At 43.8% G+C, this 24479-nt stretch overlaps 1 protein-coding gene across 1 annotated transcript; it reads right to left on the bottom strand.

Annotated features, from left to right (window-relative positions):
* Nucleotides 1-23045: 23045 nt before the first annotated feature.
* On the bottom strand, nt 23046-23474 carry LOC121867873. Its single transcript, XM_042367998.1, has one exon. It carries the CDS (start codon nt 23472-23474, stop codon nt 23046-23048), a length of 429 nt encoding a protein of 142 aa, XP_042223932.1.
* Between the last annotated feature and the right edge of the window lie 1005 nt (nt 23475-24479).

Consider the following 24479-nt stretch of genomic DNA (forward strand, 5'->3'; position numbering starts at 1 on the left):
AAATCTATAATGCTGAGCTGAGGAGGAGGGGGGGGGGGCATTCGCACGAACTATCGGACAAACACGAGGTGATGTACTCTCCACAAGACCACAGTCACGTTAATCTAATAATAGCATCTTCACTGTAATTACCGACCTCCCCTCATCAGGACAGGTGTGGCCAGGCCGTAATTAACATAATATATCACTTCGGTGTTGGGAGTCCTCTAAACTCTGGTGTGGCGGCAGTGTTTGGTCTGTACAAACTTTAGAGATTACTCAAGGCAGAGAAAGTTTGTAGGATCATATCACGCCCCACCAACTTAACCTAACTTAAACTAATAAAATATAACCTAACTTAGTCTAATGTCAACGAACCTAACCTAACCTAAACCTACCCTACGTATTCTAAACCTAATCTAACCTAAACCTAGCCTACGTATTCTAAACCTAACCTTAACCTAAACCTAGTCTACGTAATCTAACATTTCCTAACTAACAAAGTATCAACAGAGGTACAGCTATAACCACAATTTCATCCGTTTTGCTTTGACAGCTTATAGAGACATTGTGACACAGTGCTCCTAGCAACGGGGAGTGAAAATTATGCTGGTAGAAGGATTTTGTGTAGCGGGTAACAGTCTGGTGGGATTTTGTTCGTGGAAATACGAGACTGTCTGTTCTGGGAGATTACTCGTCGGTACAAGGATGCTTTACCTGGGAGATGACTCGTCGGTACAAGGATGCTTTACCATTGATCTATGCTCCCTAAAAAACTGACCTCTTCTAAGTAAAGATGTTAAACCACGTGTTGTGTTTACAATACTCACACAGGTGTACGTGACGTGATGTTTGACTTATTTCTCACCTGTGTGGGCGTGTGAGGGGTGATGCCGTCCAAAATTATCCTGTAAACAAACCGCACGTGCTGCTAGCCGTGACGTCAATGTGGCCCACCCTTCTATACACGATCACTTATCGGCTACATGATGCGTGTGGGAGTCATTACCAGGAAAGTTATTATTGGTAACAGTAGACATATAAGCTTTGAGGAAAATAAATACTATAATACCTTGTCGGCTTTGTGTTGTACCGTTGTTGTAATGAAAAGTGGTAAATTAATAGTGGAGATACTGTCTTGTTTCTGGAAATACTGTACTCTCTTCAAACATTTCTTCCCAATGTAAGGAAAAGTACTGAGTAAAATAGGTAAACTGTACTGGCTGGCTGGACCCTGTTCCCTCGCACCGGAGTTTTTTTTTTTTTTTGTAAATGTTTGTAAAAATTATAAACAGTGCAGCGTAATAATGGCAGCAGGACGCCACTCGCTGTTGATGGCTGTTTTATACAGTTTGATGTTTGTGAGAATTTAGTGTTCTGGTTTCTCGGGCCAGCAGAGTCGCGTGAAATGGTCCGTCAGTTGTCTTTACTAATAATTCAAGAACTATATGACTTACTGTGTTCATACTTGTTACTGTAATTGCCCCTGGAGCTGTTATATCATTAGAATGATTAGGTCAAAGATTCAGCCTTCGTTTGGCTTGGTTAAGTAAGGTTAGGTTAGGTCAAGTAAGGTTAGGTTAGGTCGAGTAGCGCTAAGTCAAGTTAGGTTAGGGTAGGACAGGATTTATTATGACTGGGGTCCGTTTGGCCTGCAACTGGCTCAAGCGTTTCCTGCAAGAGTGTAGTGTTCTGTGTAGGTGTGATGTTGCCTGCAGGGTGTAGTGTAGATGTGGTTATTGCCTGGAAGGTGTGGTGTTGCCTGCAGGATGTAGTGTAGTGTAGGTGTGGTTATTGCCTGGAAAGTGTGGTGTTGCCTGCAGGGTGTAGTGTAGGTGTGGTTATTGCCTGCAGGATGTAGTGTAGTGTAGGTGTGGTTATTGCCGGAAAGGTGTGGTGTTGCCTGCAGGATGTAGTGTAGTGTAGGTGTGGTTATTGCCGGGAAGGTGTGGTGTTGCCTGCAGGGTGTAGTGTAGGTGTGGTAATTGCCTGGAAGGTGTGGTGTTGCTTGCAGGATGTAGTGTAGTGTAGGTGTGGTTATTGCCTGGACGGTGTGGTGTTGCCTGCAGGGTGTAGTGTAGGGGGAGGTGGTGACGTATCGCGCATAATTGACTGACTATGTAAAGATTGATCTCTCGCGGCCACTCAGCAACTGACCCAAGAGAAGCCGTACGAATGAGGGAGTGAGGGAAGAAGATAAAGAAGGAGAAAGAGAGAGTGGGCGAGCAGAGAGTAAGAAGGGGTGAAGGAGGGAAACACGAAGAACTGGGAGGCGTGTGGATAGAGTAGGAGGGAAAGATAGGGGAGGAGATGTGAGGGAATTGGTAGGGGGTGAGGGAAGGGGTGAGTGAGGGTGGGATAGAAGTGAAGGAAGGAAGGGGGGAGGGTGGGATGGAAGGAAGGGGCGGGAGGGAGGGAGGGAGATCTGGGCCATTGTTTACAAGGTGGGAGGGAAGGGGAGGGAGTATGTTTTTGAATATCTAATGAATCCCCTCACCTCGCCACACCCCTTCACCCAACCACGCCTCACCTATACACCCACCACATCCCCTCACCCACACCTCCACCCATCCCCATCCACCCCAACTACTTCATTCAACCCCACCCTCTCCATCACCTAACCTCACCCCATTCCCACCCATTTCACCCATCCCCACCCATTTCATCCACCTCTTCGCTGACGGCTGATTCGTGAACAATGTTTACTTTAGAAGTCACTATGGCGTAAGTGTTCATCATTTCCCGGTGTAAAGAACCTTCAGAATGGCAGTGCTCGGACAAAATCCCAACTGTTTCTTACCGAACAAAATATCACCACTTAATTACCGGACAAAATCCCACCACTTTCTTACCGGAAAAAATCCCACTACTTTCTTAACGGACTAAAATCCTACCAGTTTCTCACCGGATAAAATATAATCAGTTTATTAACGGACAAAATAACAACCCACACGCCTAAATAAAAATCTTCCACCAGTTAAGTCAAGAAGAGCGAAAAATTTGACTAAACATATGTAAAAAAATAAAATAAATAAATAAAACTGTATAAACGATATAATGACTGAATTGAATCATTAATTTTCGCTCACGTCATCATTGTTTTAATTATCGTTCATTTTAATTTACGCATAACAAATTGTTTTAAATGGTTTGGGAATATGTCAGTAACTATTGTGTACATAATAAAGGAGGAACAAATAAACAATAAAATACGTTGTTTTGGATCATGTGAAGATTAGCTCCCCCAACCAACAGCTTATTTCACCTGATGATTAAACACCGTAACGCTAATTGGGTTAAATTAAACGAGGGTGTGTGTGTATGTGTGTGGTTTGCGTTAGGGTTAGGTTAGGTTAAGTTAGGCAAGGTTAGGTTAGGTTAGAAACAATTCTGTGTTGGCCGCCTTTCTCAATTGACTTACTGATAATTACTTCCCAAATGAAGGTATTTTCCCCGAAGTTTGGCTGGGCTCTGGCTGTATGTCATGGTGGAGTTAAGTGAACCATGTCATTTTAATTATGGCCCTCATATGGCACCTAAGTGGCACCCACCTGGCGCCTGATGATGGTCCAAGGCCTGCAGTGACCACCAGGCGCACCAGAGCACCTCGTCTTGAGTGCATGGACTCAGTGCCAACACGTACTCTACAGGGTGTCCCACAAGTTCGTACTCATAAGCAAAATTCAATATTTACTGAATCACTTGAAGATTAGACACCCAGATTTTGTCAACCAATATTAAACACACTAACGCTACCTGGGTGGGTTAGGTGAGCTAGGTGTTTCATCATCAGGTGAAATAAGCTAGAGTGTCTAATCTTCAGGTGATCCCTATTTACCTATATTTCATCAATAACATCTCATAACTTTACACCCAGACATCAATTCCCTTACGTTCTCCCTCATATGATTGCCTCTCACTCTTATACTCCCTCACTCCCACAGGTATTCTTCATCTCGCTGACATTTGGGACCACAACTATACTGCCGAGGCACCGTGACCCTCCAGGGAAGACCACTATTGATTTTACTTTGTCTGTGTGTTTCTGTGTCTCGTCGAGGATCCTGGTCAGTACATCCAAGGAATCAGTAATGTTCACTTCTCTATCAATCTAATTATAATATCTATCTATATATCTGTCTATCTATCTAACAGTGAGTTTTAGTGATGAGATGAATACACTTGATCAACTGACAGCTCACAACCACTGCCTGACTTTCCTTGATCAACTGACAGCTCACAACCACTGCCTGACTTTCCTTGATCAACTGACAGCTCACAACCCCTGCCTGACTTTCCTTGATCAACTGACTGCTCACAACCCCTGCCTGACTTTCCTTGATCAACTGACAGCTCACAACCCCTGCCTGACTTTTCTTAATCAACTGTCGGCTCACAACCCCTGCCTGACTTTCCTTGATCAACTGACAGCTCACAACCCCTGCCTGACTTTCCTTGATCAACTGACAGCTCACAACCCCTGCCTGACTTTTCTTAATCAACTGTCGGCTCACAACCCCAGGTCCTTGGTTAAGTTATGAAACTTCAAAAGTCACACCAACAGGGTCACCAAAGCCCATAATTCAAAACACGTGAAAACTTCAACACGGCTGCCCCCCATCAACATGGTCAACTCGTACGCCTGGCAGCGCCGAGGTACCAGGGCATCAACATGTCATACTGCATTGTGCATGGGCGCTTCCTTGGTTGAATAATGCTGTGTTCCTTAGCGTTGGTTGTATCCGGCTGCCAGCTAAATATTTTTTTTTTAATGTTTACTTGTGACATGTGTGTGTGTGTGTGTGTGTGTGTGTGTGTATACAGCTATATATACAGAATTTGCTTTACAAAACTACGTAGAATAAACTATTACCCAATATTTCCCTATTTGCTTACTGATATGGGTCAGTTTTTTTGTGAATTCATGTAAACATTAGAGAATTTTGTCCACATTTGTATCGCCTTATAACCACGTGTCAAAACTTGTCGATTCTGGTACATATTGAAACCTGGTCCAGATTTATGACCTTTTTGGGGTAATTTATTGACATCTGCTTCACGATTTATGTTAAGTGTTTGCTATTACAATCTCTCTCTCTTTCTCTTTAAATTATCTAATTCTCTCTTTATCCTTGTCTGTATCTATCTTTTTTCCTCCATTTATTCTTAGTTCTAATCTCTCTCTCTCTCTCTCTCTCTCTCTCTCTCTCTCCTTTCATGTATGTATGTATGTATGTGCGTCACGTATACAGTAGTAGGACCGACACTGCCTCACGGACAGAGGAAGTGCCTAGTGAGCCCCGCACCCAATGTCCGTGACCATTTGCCAGTACCACTACCAGAGCCACCACCAGTAACATCAGAATTACCAGTATCACTACCAGTATCACCACCACCACCAGTACCGCCACTACCAGTATCACCACCACCACCAGTACCGCCATTACCATGTAATAGGCCCCTGTCTCATCAACAGAACGTATTATATAAATGGGTCAATACATCTGATATTATATTCAGATTCACCCCCTGTAAATTTCCACTGTCTATGAGTAAGACATGATATGGACACGTGAGCGGGCAACTCACCCAAGAGGGCGAGACCCATAGCTCAGCATTTCTGTAAGCACGCACTGCGATGCCCCTAAGCTTCAGTAGCTCACCTCAACTCATATCGTAAGGACGTGACCTAACGTTTATTATACATAAACGCCGTCCCTTTCTCATTCACTCCTAGACAGTGAGACTTACGGTCGATCTACACTCAGGAATTATATATACAACCTTTTATAATAAAACAAAGGAACTACCGTTTGGGTTTCGTTACTTAAAACCCAAATATAAATATATGTGAACGGACTGGTTAATTGGACAAGCAGCGAATTCATATAGGTGGCAAGCGGTGTGTACGGATTCTTCAAACTGGTAGTCGTATGAACCGTCTGTGTTTTGTGAAAAACAAGAAACCACACAGCAGTGACGCCTTACATAACCCGAGTGTTTAAAACTATATCCCGTATTGAGACGATATGTAGTGAGCGCTCCTTATCTCTGCCACATACAAATACGTGCAGAATTCGTAATATACATATATTACAGCCTGTTGGTACATATCCAGATTGAGCCGGTTGAAATAGACCCCACTCAGCATTTTCTAGTTACAGTGTTGCAGAGTTGAAGAAAGGTTTCATAACCTGGACTAACAATTGGTATTTCACTAGCAGCTGAACAGTTTTGTTGTGTCGTCAGCGTGAATTACGAAGTTCCGGTGTCATCATACAGATCTCCATATATACGTGGACTGTGAAGACTTGGCACACGGCAGTTTCGCCAGCGACCCAGCAACGACCAGTGTGATAACCAATCATCAGCAGTTTCTGATCGCCGGAGGAGGAACTCCCCTAATTCAAGTGGACTGGTCTCTCACCAAAGCAGAAGCGTCTTCTCGTTGCCAAGGAAACCAGCAGCAGCCCACGCATCCTAGGAAGAGGCCCGGCCCACACTCCACCCACCACTCGACTCAGAACTCTTGAAGGATCACATTTTCTATACAGACGTACTACTCTGTATAAATAGGTATTTAAATTACATAATTCTACACACATGAACACGTTTGAGAGATATCTTCACACCGATAGGTTCGTCGGATAGGATTATTTCAATGATAAAGTGTCGAATGTAAGATTAATGTATTGAAATCCTATAATTTACAGTGGTTTGTAAGTGTCTGTCTTCTTATTGATAGTTTAATAATTAACTACAATTCATATTCATTGTCTTGTAAATGAGAGGCAAGTGATCTGCTTACTGTTAAGTATTCATTGACCCAAGGGGGCTAATAAATAATTTCTAAGTTTCCCATGTCTAATGTAGATGAAATCGAACGCTTAGCGCAACTGTTTGCTTATAGCCAACTCGTCGATGATCAAGCCCAGACTGACATAGATTTTGAGTATGGAGCACAGTTAAATCAGTAACAACCTTATTAACCCAGCCTTCTGTTAAGAGTAAGAATACTAACTTGCTTAATACTAACACTACAATGGCGTCCTCTAACCCTCACACCAGTACTACTACCACCACACCTAAAGCTGATAATGTTATTAATATCATGCAGCGCGGCGACTATGTTCGAAATTTCACGGGACAAGATGATTATAGGGTCGCACATTTTATTCGTGCATGTGAAGATAGCATGCGCAATAGTCACATAACGACTGACGAAGAAAAGAAAGCATATGTACGTTCCCATATAACGCAGGGTTCCTATGCAGGCAGTCGTTTAAATGCGTTTGGTTTGCAAAGCCCTGACTATGAAAAGTTCAAGCGAACGTTAATTGGGATTTTTGGGGGTAGGTCACAGCTGGGCCAACTGCAATGGTTATTCAGATGGTTGGATCGCTGTATTCCAGGTATAAGAAATGAAACGCCTGTTGACGCTGTTGACATTGCAGGGGAGGTTCGCCAGGACATGCAAGCGACCTTCCGGTCCTCAGGCTGGTACATCTCACGGGGTGATATGCCACCGGACAATGTGGAAACATTGATAGAACTAATAAGTTTTCTCCTTTCCGTCCGTGGTCCCTTATATAGCCGGGCACAGGAAGTACAGTATGAACCACCCTTGGATATGGTGGAATACGCAAACAAGCTCTGTCCCCAGGCTATGGGCCCTTACTGGCGCAGCCCTCAGTGACGTCACCACCGCCCCAGCTGCCTCACATGGCGCACATGCCTTACTCCCAGACTCCTTATGTGACACACCTAGCTCTGATTGCTCCTCCCAGACTAACATATAAACACAAAACATCGTTACGATGCGCACATTGTAATAAACGTGGCCACGTAATGGAAGATTGTTTTCAGCTCTGAGGTAATAGTGCAAATAAAGCCACGCCCGGTGCAAAGCCATTCTCAAGGTCAAACAGTGAGGGAGCCAAAGCAGCACCCCCTCCTACCCAGAAAGTGTGCAAATGGTGCGCTCTTCACAAATCGACATCTCATAGTTCACATGAGTGTGATGTGCTAATAAGGGCTAGGGGAGTGGACCTTAGTGAAACAGAGGTGTCGTATAGGCGCAAGCAGAAACGTCCCCAGGACAAGTCATCGGGGAAGACCAGCGCACACCACAGCAAGGAGAGGGATAGATAGGGTAATCCCCACCCCTCCTCACAGCACTTTTATAGCGGCCTCATTAGTAGCGGCGCTTAGTAAAGTGGAAGTGTTGTCAGTGCCGGTGAGAGTGGATAATACCAGATTGGCTCTTGATATAGACACAGGTGCTTGCGCTAATGTATTGGCCTTGACATCATATCACGAGTTACAACGTAAATTCCCTCACCGCAAATTCAAATGGAGGCCTAGTAACGCGGAGCTCAAAGGAGTTTCAGGTACTCAGCTGAGCATCAAAGGAATGGTGACGTTACCACTCAGATTCTCAAGACGTGGTACGCCTTTCTACGCGGACTTTTATATAGTTCAGCAGTTCAGTTTGCCAGCTGACGGGTTACTTGGTCTACCAACTCTTCGAAAGAACATGATAGATGTTCATCCACGTAATAATAGTGTTACGTTTAAAGGTGTTTCCTACACAGCAATGAGTCATTCTGAACCTATGCTCACGGCTAGGACGAAAGTGTTGTCTACCAATCCTATTAAGAGGAAGGCGGATCATGCGTCAGAGATACCTCTCGACCTCAACCACACACCTTCCCAGCGTGATTACAGCAGCAAGAGTTGGACGATCGTACCAGCAGTGTTGAAGAGTACAGTACTCTCCATTACCAAAATGAGGAAATCACCAAAGCAACTGTCGAACTACCCAACGTGTACACGGGCACAGATGTAGTGTGTCTCCCGGAAACATGCAAGGTAAAAGGGCTGTCATGTGAATCTACCCTGAGCACTATACGCCCTGGTGGTTTGACCGACGTACTGATTCTAAATCGAACAGGCGTTCAGCGAATCTTAAAGAAAGGATGTTATTTGTGTGATTTTCTAGTATATCACAACAATGTCGAAGTGCAACCAAATAAATTCCCAATTCGAGGTATTGTTGCGAATTGCCAACAGACTCGACTGGCCAGGATAGATCAAATAGCGCCACATGTTAAGGTGATCGATCATCCTGAGGGCAAGACACGCCTGTTAGAGCTGCTTGCCGACTATAGACATATAGTAGCCTTGCCAGGGGAAACGCTAGGTCAGACAGATTTAACTCCATCATATAGCGTTAAAGGAAGGAACCAACCCTATTTATGTACCAGCTTATAGACTACCTCATAGCCAGCGCGCTGTAGTGCAAGATATGGTACAGGGTATGTTAGATGAGAATGTCATTAGACACTCAAAATCCCCCTTTAATAGCCCATTATTCCTCGTCCCGAAAAAGGATGGTGGATGGCGCCCTGTCATAAATTTCAGGCGCGTAAATGATCAAACAATCCCTGATAGGTACCCAATGCCTATCTTGAGTGACATATTGCAATCCTTAGGCAAGGATAATGCGGTATTTAGCAACTTAGATTTGCTTAGTGGGTATTGGCAAATACCACTCGATGAAAAATCACGAGAAATCACGGCATTTAGCACGCCTCTAGGCCATTTTGAGTTTCTACGAATGCCATTTGGTCTCAAAAATGACCCACTAACATTTCAAAGAATGATCAACACCCTGTTTGCCGGACTAATTGGTAACACAGTCTGCGCTTATTTGGATGATCTAATAGTAGTCAGTAAGGACGTCGATTCCCATCTGATTAAACTGCGTGAAGTTTTGGCCAAACTTTCCACAGCAGGCCTCAAAATAAAACTCTCAAAGTGCGAGTTTTTAAAATCCAGAATCCATTTCCTTGGTCATGTAGTCGACGGTGAGGGCATACACACAGTTAATGATAAAGTCAAAGCTGTATCTCAGTTCCCGCGTCCTACCTCAAATGATCATGTGCGTAGCTTTCTCGGATTATCTGGTTATTATCGTTCCTTTATCAAGGACTATGCAACATTAGCATCGCCCCTAACGAGGTTGCTCAAAAAAGATGCAATGTTTATATGGGATGCTGAACACGAAGAAAGTTTTACGGCATTGAAGACAGCGCTAACCAATGCCCCGGTTCTAGCATTCCCAGACTACACTCAACCTTTCACTCTCTGTACTGACGCTTCCGGAATTGGAGTCGGAGCAGTGCTCATGCAAGAGGACACGCGTGGGAAGTTTAGAGTGATAGCATTTGCAAGTCGCAAACTAATCGATGCTGAAACACGTTATTCGGTGACGCATTTAGAAACGTTAGCCGTTGTGTGGGCACTTAAGAAGTTCAAGGACATTATCTTTGGCTACAAGATAACTGTTTTTACTGATCATGCGGCAGTCACCGAACTGTTCCATGGCAGAAACTTATCAGGCAGATTAGCACGCTGGTATCTGACAATTCAAGAGTTTGACCCCGAATTTAGGTATTTACCTGGGAGGGCGAATGTTGTCGCCGACGCTCAGTCAAGAAATATAGCACCAGTTATGCCTGTATCAACATTCACTCTTTTGCAACTGGAAGATGAGCAACGACGCGCCCATATTGGTCAGCTGTTATTTTTGCTCTCGAATCGGGCGAGGATGTTAAACTCCCTAAGTTATTTCTTCCCTTAAGTCAGTTTGAATTACGACATAACATACTCAATAGGACGAGAAAATCTGCTGAGGGTAATGTGTCTCAAATAGTCGTACCTGACACGTTACACAAAGCAGTAATGACATTGTTCCACGATGTCCCACAAGCAGGTCACCAAGGTCGTGATAAATGCTTAGCGGATTTACGAAAGAAGTATTTCTGGAACACTATGAAGAAAGACATAGAATTACACATAGCTAATTGTTTGGCATGTGCTCAACATAAAGGATCAACAGGATCACCTGCCCAGATTCTACAATATCCTACACCAGACCGTCCGTTTGACACAGTCGCTGTTGACTTGTTACAACTCCCAATGAGTCATCAGGGATCAGGATACGTCTTAGTGTGTGTGGATCATTTTTCCAGGTTCGTGGTCTTGGTCCCACTAAAAAGCAAAACGGCCGAAGCAGTAGCCTATGCATTAGTGATGAATCTCATATGTCCATATACTACGCCTAAAGTTCTACTCTCTGACAATGGAACAGAGTTCAAGAATGAGCTAATAGAGCATATATGTGCACAATATGGAATTAAACAAACTTTTGTGAGAGCTTATCATCCACAGGCTAATGGCCTTGTTGAAAGAACCAATCGTAAAATCCTAGAAATACTGCGTCCAATTGTTAGTGGTTTTCAATACGCATGGGAGGATTGGTTACCGCAGGTTGCAGCGCCTATTAATGGGTCAGTTAATAGCTCTACGGGCAAAACACCCTACTACATTGTCTATGGTACAGATAAACGTCTGCCTTACGACATCCTTACAGATGCGCCATACCCGGTATATAATACGGATGATTTTGCGGCAAAACAAATTCATGTCTTTACAGAAATTCATAACCAAGTACGATCACAGCTAGCGGCGTCACGCGCCGAAATGATCATCAAACAACATAAACATGCTAAACCTATCGCACTGAACGTTGGGGACGCTGTTATGTTACAGGAACCTGAAAGGAACTCCAAACTTTCGGCGAAATTTTCTGGTCCATTCCGCATAATCTCAAAAGAAGCAGGGAACAAATTCAAAATTTGGAAGCCTAATGCACAGATCGCAGATGTCGTGCACGCGGATCGTCTGAAGAAGACCCAGATAAATGTCTTACCTCCAGTTGATGATAATGTGATTGATACATCCTTAAAGACTGTTCAGAAGCAAAATGTCCCAAATGACTATTGTATGAAACTACGTTCTGTGAGTAGAAGTTAACTCGTGCTTTCGCGTCAGATGGAAAACGTCGACGGCCAACTACAATCAGCATTGGACATTCTTCATGGTCTCAGCACAGCTTCGATGAATTCGACAATAGTTTCATGAACGTTGTCGTTCAGGCTGTATCTCAACAGAATCGCGTTATTTCTCAAACCTTTCACGCGATTACTGCTCTAGAATCAAAGGTTAATGCAATCATAATGGAGTCTAACCAAGTTTCGAGGATTGTTACTAGGTTACAGAAAGCAATCCCGACGTTAGAATGGCTCCTTTACTTCACAGAATATTTGCATGCTGCTGAAATTTCAGTTCATAAAATTGTAACCTCTAAAAATGAACTAATAGACAGCATTGTAGATGCCGGGATAGGACGTGTGGACGCGAAGCTTGTGCCTGTGCAGACGCTTCTGGAAGCTTTAAAAATAGCCAAGTTGCAGTATCATTTAACTCCTATTTTCAATGACAATGAGGTTCACTATTATTACCCGCTGTTGGAGTCAACCCTCACGCACAATGCAATTCTGATCCACATTCCTATGCGAGGGCAACATGAGTTTAATGCATGGCATTTAGAACCCTTCCCCTGGTTTGTGAACGACACACTGTATACCCTCGATAGGCCTAAAGAACTTTTCTTAGTAGATGAAGAATATTCGTTGCTATCAATAGAGGATTCTGAGGTACTGTCACGGTGTAAGTCGTCTTATCTACACCTACACGTATGTCCAGCCTACATGTTTGCATTTATTCCTGCTGCAGAGGGAATATGTGAATTGGCAGTCATACAACCAAATGTACGCACAGCGTTAGCGCAATGCAGTTATAGGCCAGTTAGTCTAAAGACTGTGTTCCACGCTCACCTTCACAATGTGCAGTATTTGTTCTTTCCAAATCTCACTACTGTAATTTTAAAATGCCAAAATGGTGTTAAGCAGCTAGTTGTGAAAGGGCATTACAAGGCTCCGGATTACTGTGAAATCACTTGTAGTACATTACGGACCTTGCCTACTCATCAGCATTTTGCGTTAAATCGAAAACTCAAGTCTGCTTTAATTCAACTTCCTGTAATGAATTTCACTATCAAGGATATTCAAATAGTATCAGAGAAATTAAAAGTTTTAGCCTTCTTGAACGAGACACGTTTTGCTGATTTGGAAAATAAATTGCCATTTTACTTATCACGGGAATTTGCGCTACCAAGTCTTAAGATTCCCTCTATTCTGTTAATTCTGGCAATTATGTTCCTGTTCTGTTATTACAGGGCAGTATCATCCAAATTCTACATTGTTCATAACATATTAACCCGTACGACACTAAAGTCTAGGTCCCCTGTAGTAGAGAATACCCCTACAGTAATATCGCCAGCTTAGTGTCTACATATCTGTTTATAACATGGTTAGGGTTGTCTAGGATGTACTGTACTCTGTGAGTTATTTAGGCCTCACGGAGCTCGGCTGGTAGGTGACCGAGCGATGTAATAGGCCCCTGTCTCATCAACAGAACGTACTGTATTATATAAATAATAATAATAATAATAATAATAATAATAATAATTAACGGTTTATTGAAAGAGCTTGGCAGCCAGAAGGCTGAAAATATACAGTTACATATTTGGGGAATGGGTTTCGAATTATAAATAATATACAAGTAACATAAGTGATACAAATAAGATATATAATAACTAGATGGGGAAAAGCTCAAATTACAGTGCATTTCAACATAGTGACAGTGCAAGAAGTAGTATTTACTGGGGGTGAATACACTGGTCTATTACAAGTTATTGATAATTTTTACAATGGTTGGGACTGGGCTGTTCTTATAGTGATCAGTTCGTGCACGTATGGGCTGGATGCGGTTGTGGTGTCGAACAGCAATTCTCGGGCTAGGGATCTCAGGTGATAGTAGGAACCGGTGTCGAGGATAGTGGAGAAGCTTCTTACCAAATTTGCAGATGAGGTCGTGGTGATGGTCAGTGAGAGTCGAAAGGGTCAGTGTGTTGAGCGCTTCTTGATATGTGGAGTAGGAAGGGGAGAGAATAATCTTGCATGCCCTCTTTTGCACTTTTTCTAGGTGTTTACGTTGTGTGGCATTTAGGGAGGAAGACCAGGTGGGGGAGGCATAGGTGTGCTTGGGAAGTATGAATGTTGTGTAAACACTGAGGAGCTCGGGTGCAGGAACTCTGAGGGACTTGAGTCGGAGGAGGAGGTGGAGACGGAAACTGGAGGATTTGACAACTTCACTGACGTGTAGTTTCCAATTTAGTTTGTTGTCTATGGTGACGCCGAGGAGCTTCGTGGAATCTACAACCTGGAGTGTGTTCGGAACCTAAAGTAATGGAAGGAGGTGGGACAATGTCGGAGGAGAGGTTGATGTGCATAACCATGGTCTTGGTATGGTTGATGGTGACATGGTTGTTGGTGGCCCAGTTTTGAAGGCTGTTCAATAAATGGGTCAATATATCTGATATTATATTCAGATTCACCACCCTGTAAATTTCCACTGTCAAAGAATAAGACATGATATGGACACGTGAGCGGGCAACTCACCCAAGAGGGCGAGACCCATAGCTCAGCATTTCTGTAAGCACGCACTGCGATGCCCTTAAGCTTCAGTAGCTCACCTCAACTCATATCGTAAGGACGTGACCTAACGTTTATTATACATAAACGCCGTCCCCTTCTCATTCACTCCTAGACAGTGAGACTTACGGTTGATATACACTCAGGAATTATATATACAACCTTTTATAATAAAACAAAGGTACTACCGTTTGGGTTTCGTTACTTAAAACCCAAATATAAATATATGTGAACGGACTGGTTAATTGGACAAGCAGCCGATTCAACCAGTATCACCACCACCACCAGTACCGCTACTACCAGTATCACCACCACCACCAGTACCGCCACTACCAGTATCACCACCACCACCAGTACCGCCACTACCAGTATCACCACCACCACCAGTACCGCCATTACCAGTATCACCAATTCACCACCAGTACCGCCATACTTACCAGTATCACCACCACCACCAGTACTGAAGCCATCACCAGCATTCACTACTCACTATCGCCAGATTGAGGACTGATGATTTGGCAAAGAATCGATTTCTACCGAGGATCCGACGTTACCTCTCTCTCTCCTCCCCTGCAAGGCACACCCCCTCCTACCAGGCCACCCCCTTCCAACCTGCTAGACACACCTCCTCTCCTTCCCTGCAAGAAGCACCCCCCTCTCCCTCCCCACCTGCCAGGGTCACCCCCCCTTCCCACCTGCCAGGCACACCCCCTCCTCCCTTCCCCTCCTCCTGCCAGGCCCATCCCTCCCTTCCCTACCTGCTAGGCACACCCCCATCTCCCTCTCTCCCTCCCTGCTAGGTACACCCCTCTCCCTCCCTGCTTGGCACACCCCTCCTTTCCATCCCTCCCTGCTAGACACACCAGTCATCTCCCTTCCACCATCCTTACCTGCCTCCCTCTATCCCCCCATTTCTCCCTCCCTCCCTCTCACTCTGCCACTCACCGGTACACCTCTCCTCCCACTCCACACGAGCACCACTTACACTACCAGAGCGAAAAGTTAAGACCAACCAGCCAAGTGAGAGCAACCGTGTGTTGTAGGTCTCCCCCTGACGTGAGTTATGTGTCGAGTACATCACAGCTCGGTGAGAGAGAGAGAGAGAGAGAGAGAGAGAGAGAGAGAGAGGCCACACTGTTGAGTACATCAAAACGAAAGAAAGAAAGAAAGAAAGAAAGAAAGAAAGAAAGAAAGAAAGAAAGAAAAATGAAGAACAGTATCAAACGGCATGAAATTTTACAGTCGAAAAAACTAAAATAAAATTCGTACCATTTTTCCAAACAATTCACTTTCTCTTCTTAAATTGCCAATTAAATCTGAGAAAGAGATATTTTCAAACGGTTTCTTTATATATTTTCCTTCTGAAAACGATACAGCTCATTTTTCAACATTTCTTTTTGGTTTGAGAACAAGTGTTTCTACCTTTTCTAAATGTTTCGTGTGTGTCAGAAAACACATGACACCTCTTCATTTTTCGATTTATTTTACAAGCCTGAAAAGGGTATCTTCCAGTTTTCGGAGAACGAGAATACGCCATTGGCAGCACCGAACTTCACTTAAAAGAAAAAAAAATACTCACTACACGCAGGAAAAATCACCCACCATTCAGCTCAGGAAAGGCGGGCACTGAGCACACTAGATGTAGCGCTCGTCTATTTTCTGAACTTGAGAAATATTAATAACACTCCTGCCCTTGTCATACTGTTTCAAAGTTATCACCACGACATATTTACCGACTGTTGCTGTTGTTATGGCAACGAGATCTACAAACGATTGCTATGGCAACGCTATATTACACAATCGAAGGTTGTTATGGTAACGCTATATTACACACTAGAAGGTTGTTATGGCAACGCAATATTACACACTCCAAGGTTGTTATGGTAACGATATATTTGCTATCCGCGGTGTTCAGCTGGAAGCTAGAGACTTTGTTACAGTCCCTCAGTTGAGTTTCCGGGATGAACTAAACACACACACACACACACACACACACACAGACACACTCTCTCCTCTCTACCCCTGCGACCTAACAAGTAACACTGTACCTCATGCTGCCCTCACACACAATACGACACCATGAAGGAAATCAGCTGAAAACCACTTGAGGACGCCAACAGGATTCTCAACTACCAACGTCACATAACATCGACATAATGTGAGAGAATGATGTTAATATATAACTTACCAATAAAGTTAATTTATTTACCACGTACTAATGGTGTTAATTAATTACGTATCAGATTATCAAAGGTTCAGATTGTTAAAGGTTCAGTTATATTTTGTGTGTTTTAGCATATGTTAACAAGCTAAGTGCATTCTTATATCTTCATTTACGAGAAATGTTTATCATGGGAATCTTTGATAATTTGGACCTGGAGAAATTAACGTAACTATCGGTCACATTACAAGAAATTAATAAAATACATTAACTTTGACGACTTGTTTGTCTTTTTACGGCGGAAAATATTCATATGACTAAAACCGAAATTGTAAATGAATAACATACATGAATTATTAACTAATTTGTTGAATAATGATAAACTTAACCATTTCAATATGACGATTTAACCCCCTGAGTACAATGTAATCATACTCAAGATAATGGGTCATCGGACTGAAAGGGTTAAGACATCGTACTCAAGGGACTCTCATGTAAACCAGAGGTTAAGTTATTGAACTCAAGGGATCACGTTATCTTACTCACTGGGCTTCAATGCACCGTACTCGGGGGAGGGTTGACACTGTACTCAAAGGGTTGACATCGTACTCAGGGGGCTGACACCGTACTCAAAGGGTCTATGGGTATGAAAGATTAGTAGTGCTGGATATTGTGAAGGGTGGGATAAACCAGATACCGGTAGATAGGTAGATGATATATAGATGGATAGATAGGGCCTTATCATGGGAAAGCACATTAAAAGTATCTGTCAAAAAAAGATTAAATGCCCTTGGCCTGAAAACAATATACATATATCTTAGTAAGATTAAGGTATAAAATATTACTTTGGGTGTGGAAGCAACACACCTGCCCACTCCTACTACACAGGTGCGGTCTATGTGCCAGTTTAATTACATTTTCCAATATCCCCCCCAACGCCTCATAACCCCAGGCCTCTGTGTAGGTGACGTGGGTGCTGGTGAGATGATGAAAGGCTCGATAACAGGAGGAGGAAGCAGTGATTTGATGGAAAAAATGAAGCGAAGAATAGGAAGATGTGAAGAAAGAGGCGAGTTTTTTATAAATAAATAATAATAAAAGTAGTACTAACAATAATATCGATGGTAATAATAATATAAGACATACCGTGAATATAATAACGTTGGGTGTCTTGTGTGTCTAATCAGGGTAAGCTATTGGGGTCATTAACCAGGTCTGTTCATCTGTTTGTTGTCAGTTACCAGAATGTGATTAATTACATAATGGATGTCTGTCAGTCTGTCCGGCGTAAAGCTTCTGTTGACAGATCAATGTTGAATATATATAATGCGAAGTTGTTTCATGAGGAGGGATTTTTTAATATATATATATATATATATATATATATATATATATATATTTTTTTTTTTTTTTTTTTTTTTTTTTGTGTGTGTGTGTGTGTGTGTGTGTAGAGGGCACCCAACATAGACACATCCATTTTTCACGTTTTATTTTTTCCGTCTAAGCTGAACGATCGTCAGTCTAAGCAGAAGGCGGATAAGGATGTTTGGCGTAAGTGAAGTCTGAGTTTTAGGATGAAGAACACCAGGCGCTGTTAATTGTACGTGATGATTGTCTTTATAGTGTGTGTGTGTGTGTGTGTGTGTGTGTGTGTGTGTGTGTGTGTGTGTGTGTGTGTGTGTGTGTGTGTGTGTGTGTGTGGTGTGTGTGTGTGTGTGTGTGTGTGTGTGTGTTGTTTCGCCAGGAAGAACTGGAAGGAGCACGTAGGGGTTTTGCTTTTAGCCTGTTTGCTGATGATTCGGCTTTAAAGTAAACTGGCTTACGGTCTTAACCTAACGGTTTAAACTAACTGGACTGTATCTATTAACTTCTTTTACTAAACTGTTAAGATAATCTTAGGGTGTTTATTCATCAGGTGAAGTAAAATATGGTTTCTATTTTCACACGATCCCGAATATATATGTATATTCATATTTTTGTTGGTTTGTGTAAGCCAAGACGATGGGAGGCGGGCAGGTAGTGAGGGGGGGTGAAGGGCGAGCACATCATCTCTAATTGGCTTACAGCGTGCCTCCTGCAGCATTACTGTGAGTGCTGTTATGGGCGATGTGGGCAAGAGGCGAGGAGGCTGGGCTGGGCAGTAGTGTTGTTGTGCCCGCCTCCTCCTGCCACTTAGCACAACGGCTGTATCCTGTAATGATTTTATACTGTAGTGTGTCTCTCCTTCCGCCGCAGATTCAACCCATCTTGCTGTAAATATATACGAAGTTGCGACCGACTGCTTGCACGTACTGACGTTTAACACACACACACACACACACACACACACACACACACACACAGACACACACACACCTACCTACTACCTACCTGACCTACACACACACAGACACACACACAGACACACACACACACACACACACACACACACACACACACACACACACACACACACACACACACACACACACACACACACACACACACACACACACACACACACACACACACACACACACACACACACACACACAGACACACACACACACACAGACACACACACACACACACAGACACACACACACACACACAGACACACACACACACACACACACACACACACACACACACACACACACACACACACACACACACACACACTGCTACTACTCGAACCCCCAAAATTATTTTCTTTACCACATTTCACGGTATGTCATATTTTCCACCAAATTTCTTATTGTCTTTATTAATTACCATCTCAATTATTCTTGGACAATTTCAGTGAAGAAGGAGTTGAAACTGCACAGACAGTCGGCCATAGAGTTTATACGTAACTGTACTTAAGATGGCGTTGAAACTGCACCGAGACTCATCCGAAAATTTTATTATACCTTTTCTCGTTTGACACACAGGGGTTTGGGTTGCACAAGACACGGGGAAGTGAACAAGACACGGAGTGCACAAGATATGGGGAGGTGCACAAGACACAAGGAAGCGCACAAGACACAAGTAGTGCACAAAACACGTGTCTCCCATTGGCGCAAATCTGACCCAACGAGAAATATATATTAAAGAAAAAAATAACTTACTGTTGTATTTTTTTTTCAGAGGATGGACAGCGGTGATGGGCTTTTAAAGCTGAACTGACGAAATACTCCACTCCATCACAACACTCTACACCCACCGCCACACTCTACAGTACACCTACCACAGTACACCACCACCACACTCTACAGTACACCACTACCACACTCTACAGTACACCACCACTACCACACTCTACACCTACCACCACGATCTACACCCACCACCACGCTCTACACCCACCACCACACTCTACAGTACACCTACCACAGTACACCACCACCACACTCTACAGTACACCACCACTACCACACTCTACACCCACCACCACACTCTGATACACCACCACACTCTACAGTACACCGACCACAGTACACCACACACACTCTACAGTACACCACCACCACACTCTACAGTAAAACCCACCTCAGTACACCACCACTACCACACTCTACACCCACCACCACACTCTACAGTACACCACCACACTCTACAGTACACCACCACACTCTACAGTACACCACCACCACACTCTACAGTAAAACCCACCTCAGTACACCACCACTACCACACTCTACAGTACACCACCACCACACTCTACAGTACACCACTACCACACTCTACAGTACACCACCACCACACTCTACAGTACACGACCACCACGCTCTACAGTACACCACCACAATACGACCTGAACGCTGACCTGGAAGTACTGGACGACTATACTATGACCTGGACGCTGAATAACCACACTACGACCTAGGTGACCTGGGAGGGCTGAACGACCACACTTCGACCTGTGAGGGCTGGCCGGGCGCCTAACGACCTGGCGGCTGACCAACTCATTCTGGCGGTTGTGGTCGTTTCATCAATTACCACGAGACGGCGGCCTTCACCTGCGTCACCTCCGCCAAGTGCGTCGTTATGAGCGTCGTCAACTAAGTCATCTTCGTCACATATGTGTCATCTAAGTCATCTGCGTCACATCTGTGTCAACTAAGTCATATGTCAAATGCGTCGTCAGCTGTCACCTGCATCACTTACGGTACCTACGTCGTTAACTAGGTTACATGCGTCACATCTACGTCACTTGTCACCTGCGTCGTTAACTAGGTCACATGCGTCACATTTTTGCCACTTACACTACCTGCGTCACACACCTGCATCTTCGTCAAAGGGGCAGAAGAACTCCACTATCATGGCAACATCTTAACAACCAGACAATACACCCATCAGTATACGTAATGGACAGACTGTGTTCCAATAACCATCGTGTTTCGTCTCGACAAGAGCGACCACAACAGTTCCACCACACACAGCTCACTCAGGCCAGTACATAAGATACGGTACTTGATGGGTGACTAGACAAAAGCTGGGTACATGAAGAACAAATTTTAAAATAATTTGCCATTAGATTAATTAATAAAATGATGGGAAGAAGTTATTAGACGATGGAAAAATGGCTTATTGCTACAGAGACACTGGAAGTCTTCCAGCCACAAGCAATACGAGCAATCAACAGCGTCTTGAGTTTACAAGCTTGTGGAAGGTATTGTACGCCAGACTTTGGTTCACAAATGTTCTGCTTCTACTAGCGCTCCTGCATACCACTTACTAGGTTCAATTTTATCTTTCGCCTTGATGAAGCGACAGAAGTAATTGAGTGTGACAAAGGTAATTCTCTCTCTCTCTCTCTCTCTCTCTCTCTCTCTCTCTCTCTCTCTCTCTCTCTCTCTCCCTTTCTCTCTGGTGCCCACAGTCTTGAAAGACCCATTACTTACGCCGAGGAAGGCAAATCCACAAGTGTTAGGGTGGGCAGGTGTGGTTCTGAGTACTATGGACTGGTATTGATGTGAACAGGTATGGCTCTGAGTACTACATGATGATAACAAGTTTGTGTAAGTGTGAGTGTGTATGTGTGTAAATACAGTAAATGTAACGTGCTGATATGTAAGTGTACGTAAATGTGTAATTATGTGTGAGTATACGTGCTAATATGCAAGTGTGTACGTAAGTGGGTGTGCGTTAGTTTAGACGTATAAATAGGAAACGCAAATGTAAATAAGTGTATGTGTGTTTGTGTAACAGCCGATGTAAGTGTGTAAGTATAAGCATGTAAGAGTGTAAGTGTACCTGTGTAAGTAAGTGTACATGTAAGCGCCATTATAAGTGTGTAAAGTATTCAGGCCAGCCAGCACACAGTACAGTACCATCAGGGCCGGGTAAGGTTGTCAAGCCACACCCTCCCCTTCATTCTCCCACCACCACTGTTGCCTTGTTCGACCCGACCCGACCCAACCAGTCTGCTAATCTCCCCCCCTCTCTCCTCAACCCGTTTTTTTTCACCTGTCCAAAATTACACATCTCGTAACTAGGTGTTGCTCTCATGTCTCAACCCCCCCCCTCCCCTCAGGCCAGTCACTTTCCTATCTGTGAAACCTGACTGTCAACTCCTGGTAGTCACATACCAAGGGGGGAGGGGATGGGGGAAGGAAGAGGGGGGTGTGTGCAATCGGTACACAACGCATTTTCTGACAGACGATTCAATCAGAGCGAGAAAGACGTAAAATTATATAGCGGTTTTGGGGGTTCCTATCACATAGAAGATTTTTGCACTTCGGTTATTTTTATTATGTTATTTCTGGTTCTATTTCTTTATATTTTGTTCTATTTTATTAACCTTTCCAGACAGTTCTACAGACGACCGGCTGAGGGTGGATCATTTCTGGGTACAGGTACGACAGTCGCTGGTGGTGGTGTAAATTGTTGATGTATTCTCAGTGGTAGTGTAGTGGAGAATACTTAGTAGGTTTTAGTATGACACACACATCATGTTCTCCCTCTCTCTCCGCAACACACACACCTACATTCTTCCCACGTACACACCAAGCAGGAGTGTTGTGGGCTAAGATAACATGCTTGACACATGCCCACCCTTCAAACATACACGCACACACCCTACACACCCCACAAACAAACGTACATAAAGTCATACAACCATCCACACTAATACTACACTTGTCTGAAAACACACACACACACACACACACACACACACACACACACACACACACACACACACACACACACACACACCGGGACAACCTGTTTGGGATGAGTTGCCAGGACGCATCAAATCTTACTTGTACTTGACTCATCACTCCACCTGTGCCTACCTGACACCCTGACCAATGCCCCAAGGTCTTACCTGGACCAGCTAGGTGATCTATGTCATACTGGGGGTGATGGAAGTCACACTGGGATGGTCTAAACTTTAAGCCATGTTAGGGTGATTTTTTTTAGCCATACTAGGCTGGTCTCATCAATTATTTGTTATTCTTAGCTAAACTGCGATGATCTTAGCCATATATGGAATAACCTGGTGTTAAGGATGACCCAATATCATCACCCAGTATGACCCCATGTGACCCAATATCATCACCCAGTATGACCCCATGTGACCCAATATCATCACCAAGTATGACCCCATATGACCCAATATCATCACCCAGTATGACCCCATGTGACCCAATATCATCACCCAGTATGACCCCATGTGATCCAATATCATCACCCAGTATGACCCCATGTGACCCAATATCATCACCCAGTATGACCCCATGTGACCCAATATCATCACCAAGTATGACCCCATATGACCCAATATCATCACCCAGTATGACCCCATGTGACCCAATATCATCACCCAGTATGACCCCATGTGATCCAATATCATCACCCAGTATGACCCCATGTGATCCAATATCATCACCCAGTATGACCCCCATGTGACCCAATATCATCACCCAGTATGACCCCATGTGATCCAATATCATCACCCAGTATGACCCCCATGTGACCCAATATCATCACCCAGTATGACCCCATGTGATCCAATATCATCACCCAGTATGACCCCATGTGACCCAATATCATCAACCTTAATTCCCAGTACAACACATCACCACACAGAAATTACCCTAAAATTACAAACAATGTCGATAATAACTAATATGACCCAACGCAACCTATCATAGTCCAGGATAGGTTAAAGAAACTTAACTTGCATTCCCTAGAAATACGAAGAGTGCGGGGAGATATGATAGAAGTATTTAAGTGGGTAAAAGGAATCAATAAAGGGGATATAGATAAAGTTCTTATAATATCCGAACAGGATAGGACTCGGAGCAACGGATTCAAGTTGGATAAATTTAGGTTTAGGAGGGAGATAGGAAGAAACTGGTTCACAAATAGGGTGGTGGACGAGTGGAACAAGCTTAGCAACTTTGTAGTAAGTGCGGGAACTCTGGAAAGTTTCAAAAGGAGGCTAGATAGATTCATGGATGATAGAGAGTGGTAGTAACTCTCGACAGGAGCTGTCATGCACAGGCCAACCGGCCTATTGCAGACACCTTATTTTCTTATGTTCTTATGTTCTTATATAACTCAACGTGGTGTGTCATGACCCGACACACCTCTATCATGACCCGACAAACCTCTATCAAGACGACACACCCCTATCATGATCCGACACGCCCCTATCATGACCCGACACACGCTTGTCATGACCCGACACACCTCTATCATGACCCGACAAACCTCTATCATGACCCGACTCGCCCCTATCATGACCCGACACATCTCTATCATGACCCCACACACACCTGTCATGACCCGACACACCTCTATCATGACCCGATAAACCTCTTTCATGACCGGACACACCTCTATCATGACCCGACAAACCTCTATCATGACCCGACACACCTCTATCATGACCCGACGCACACCTG

Source organism: Homarus americanus, unplaced genomic scaffold, assembly GCF_018991925.1.
Source record: "Homarus americanus isolate GMGI-L3 unplaced genomic scaffold, GMGI_Hamer_2.0 scaffold37032, whole genome shotgun sequence".
In the NCBI taxonomy this organism is placed as follows: domain Eukaryota; kingdom Metazoa; phylum Arthropoda; class Malacostraca; order Decapoda; family Nephropidae; genus Homarus; species Homarus americanus.

Excerpts from the sequence above, each read along its gene's own strand:
- LOC121867873 (XM_042367998.1), bottom strand. The coding sequence starts at position 23,474 with ATGGGGGTCATACTGGGTGATGATATTGGATCACATGGGGTCATACTG.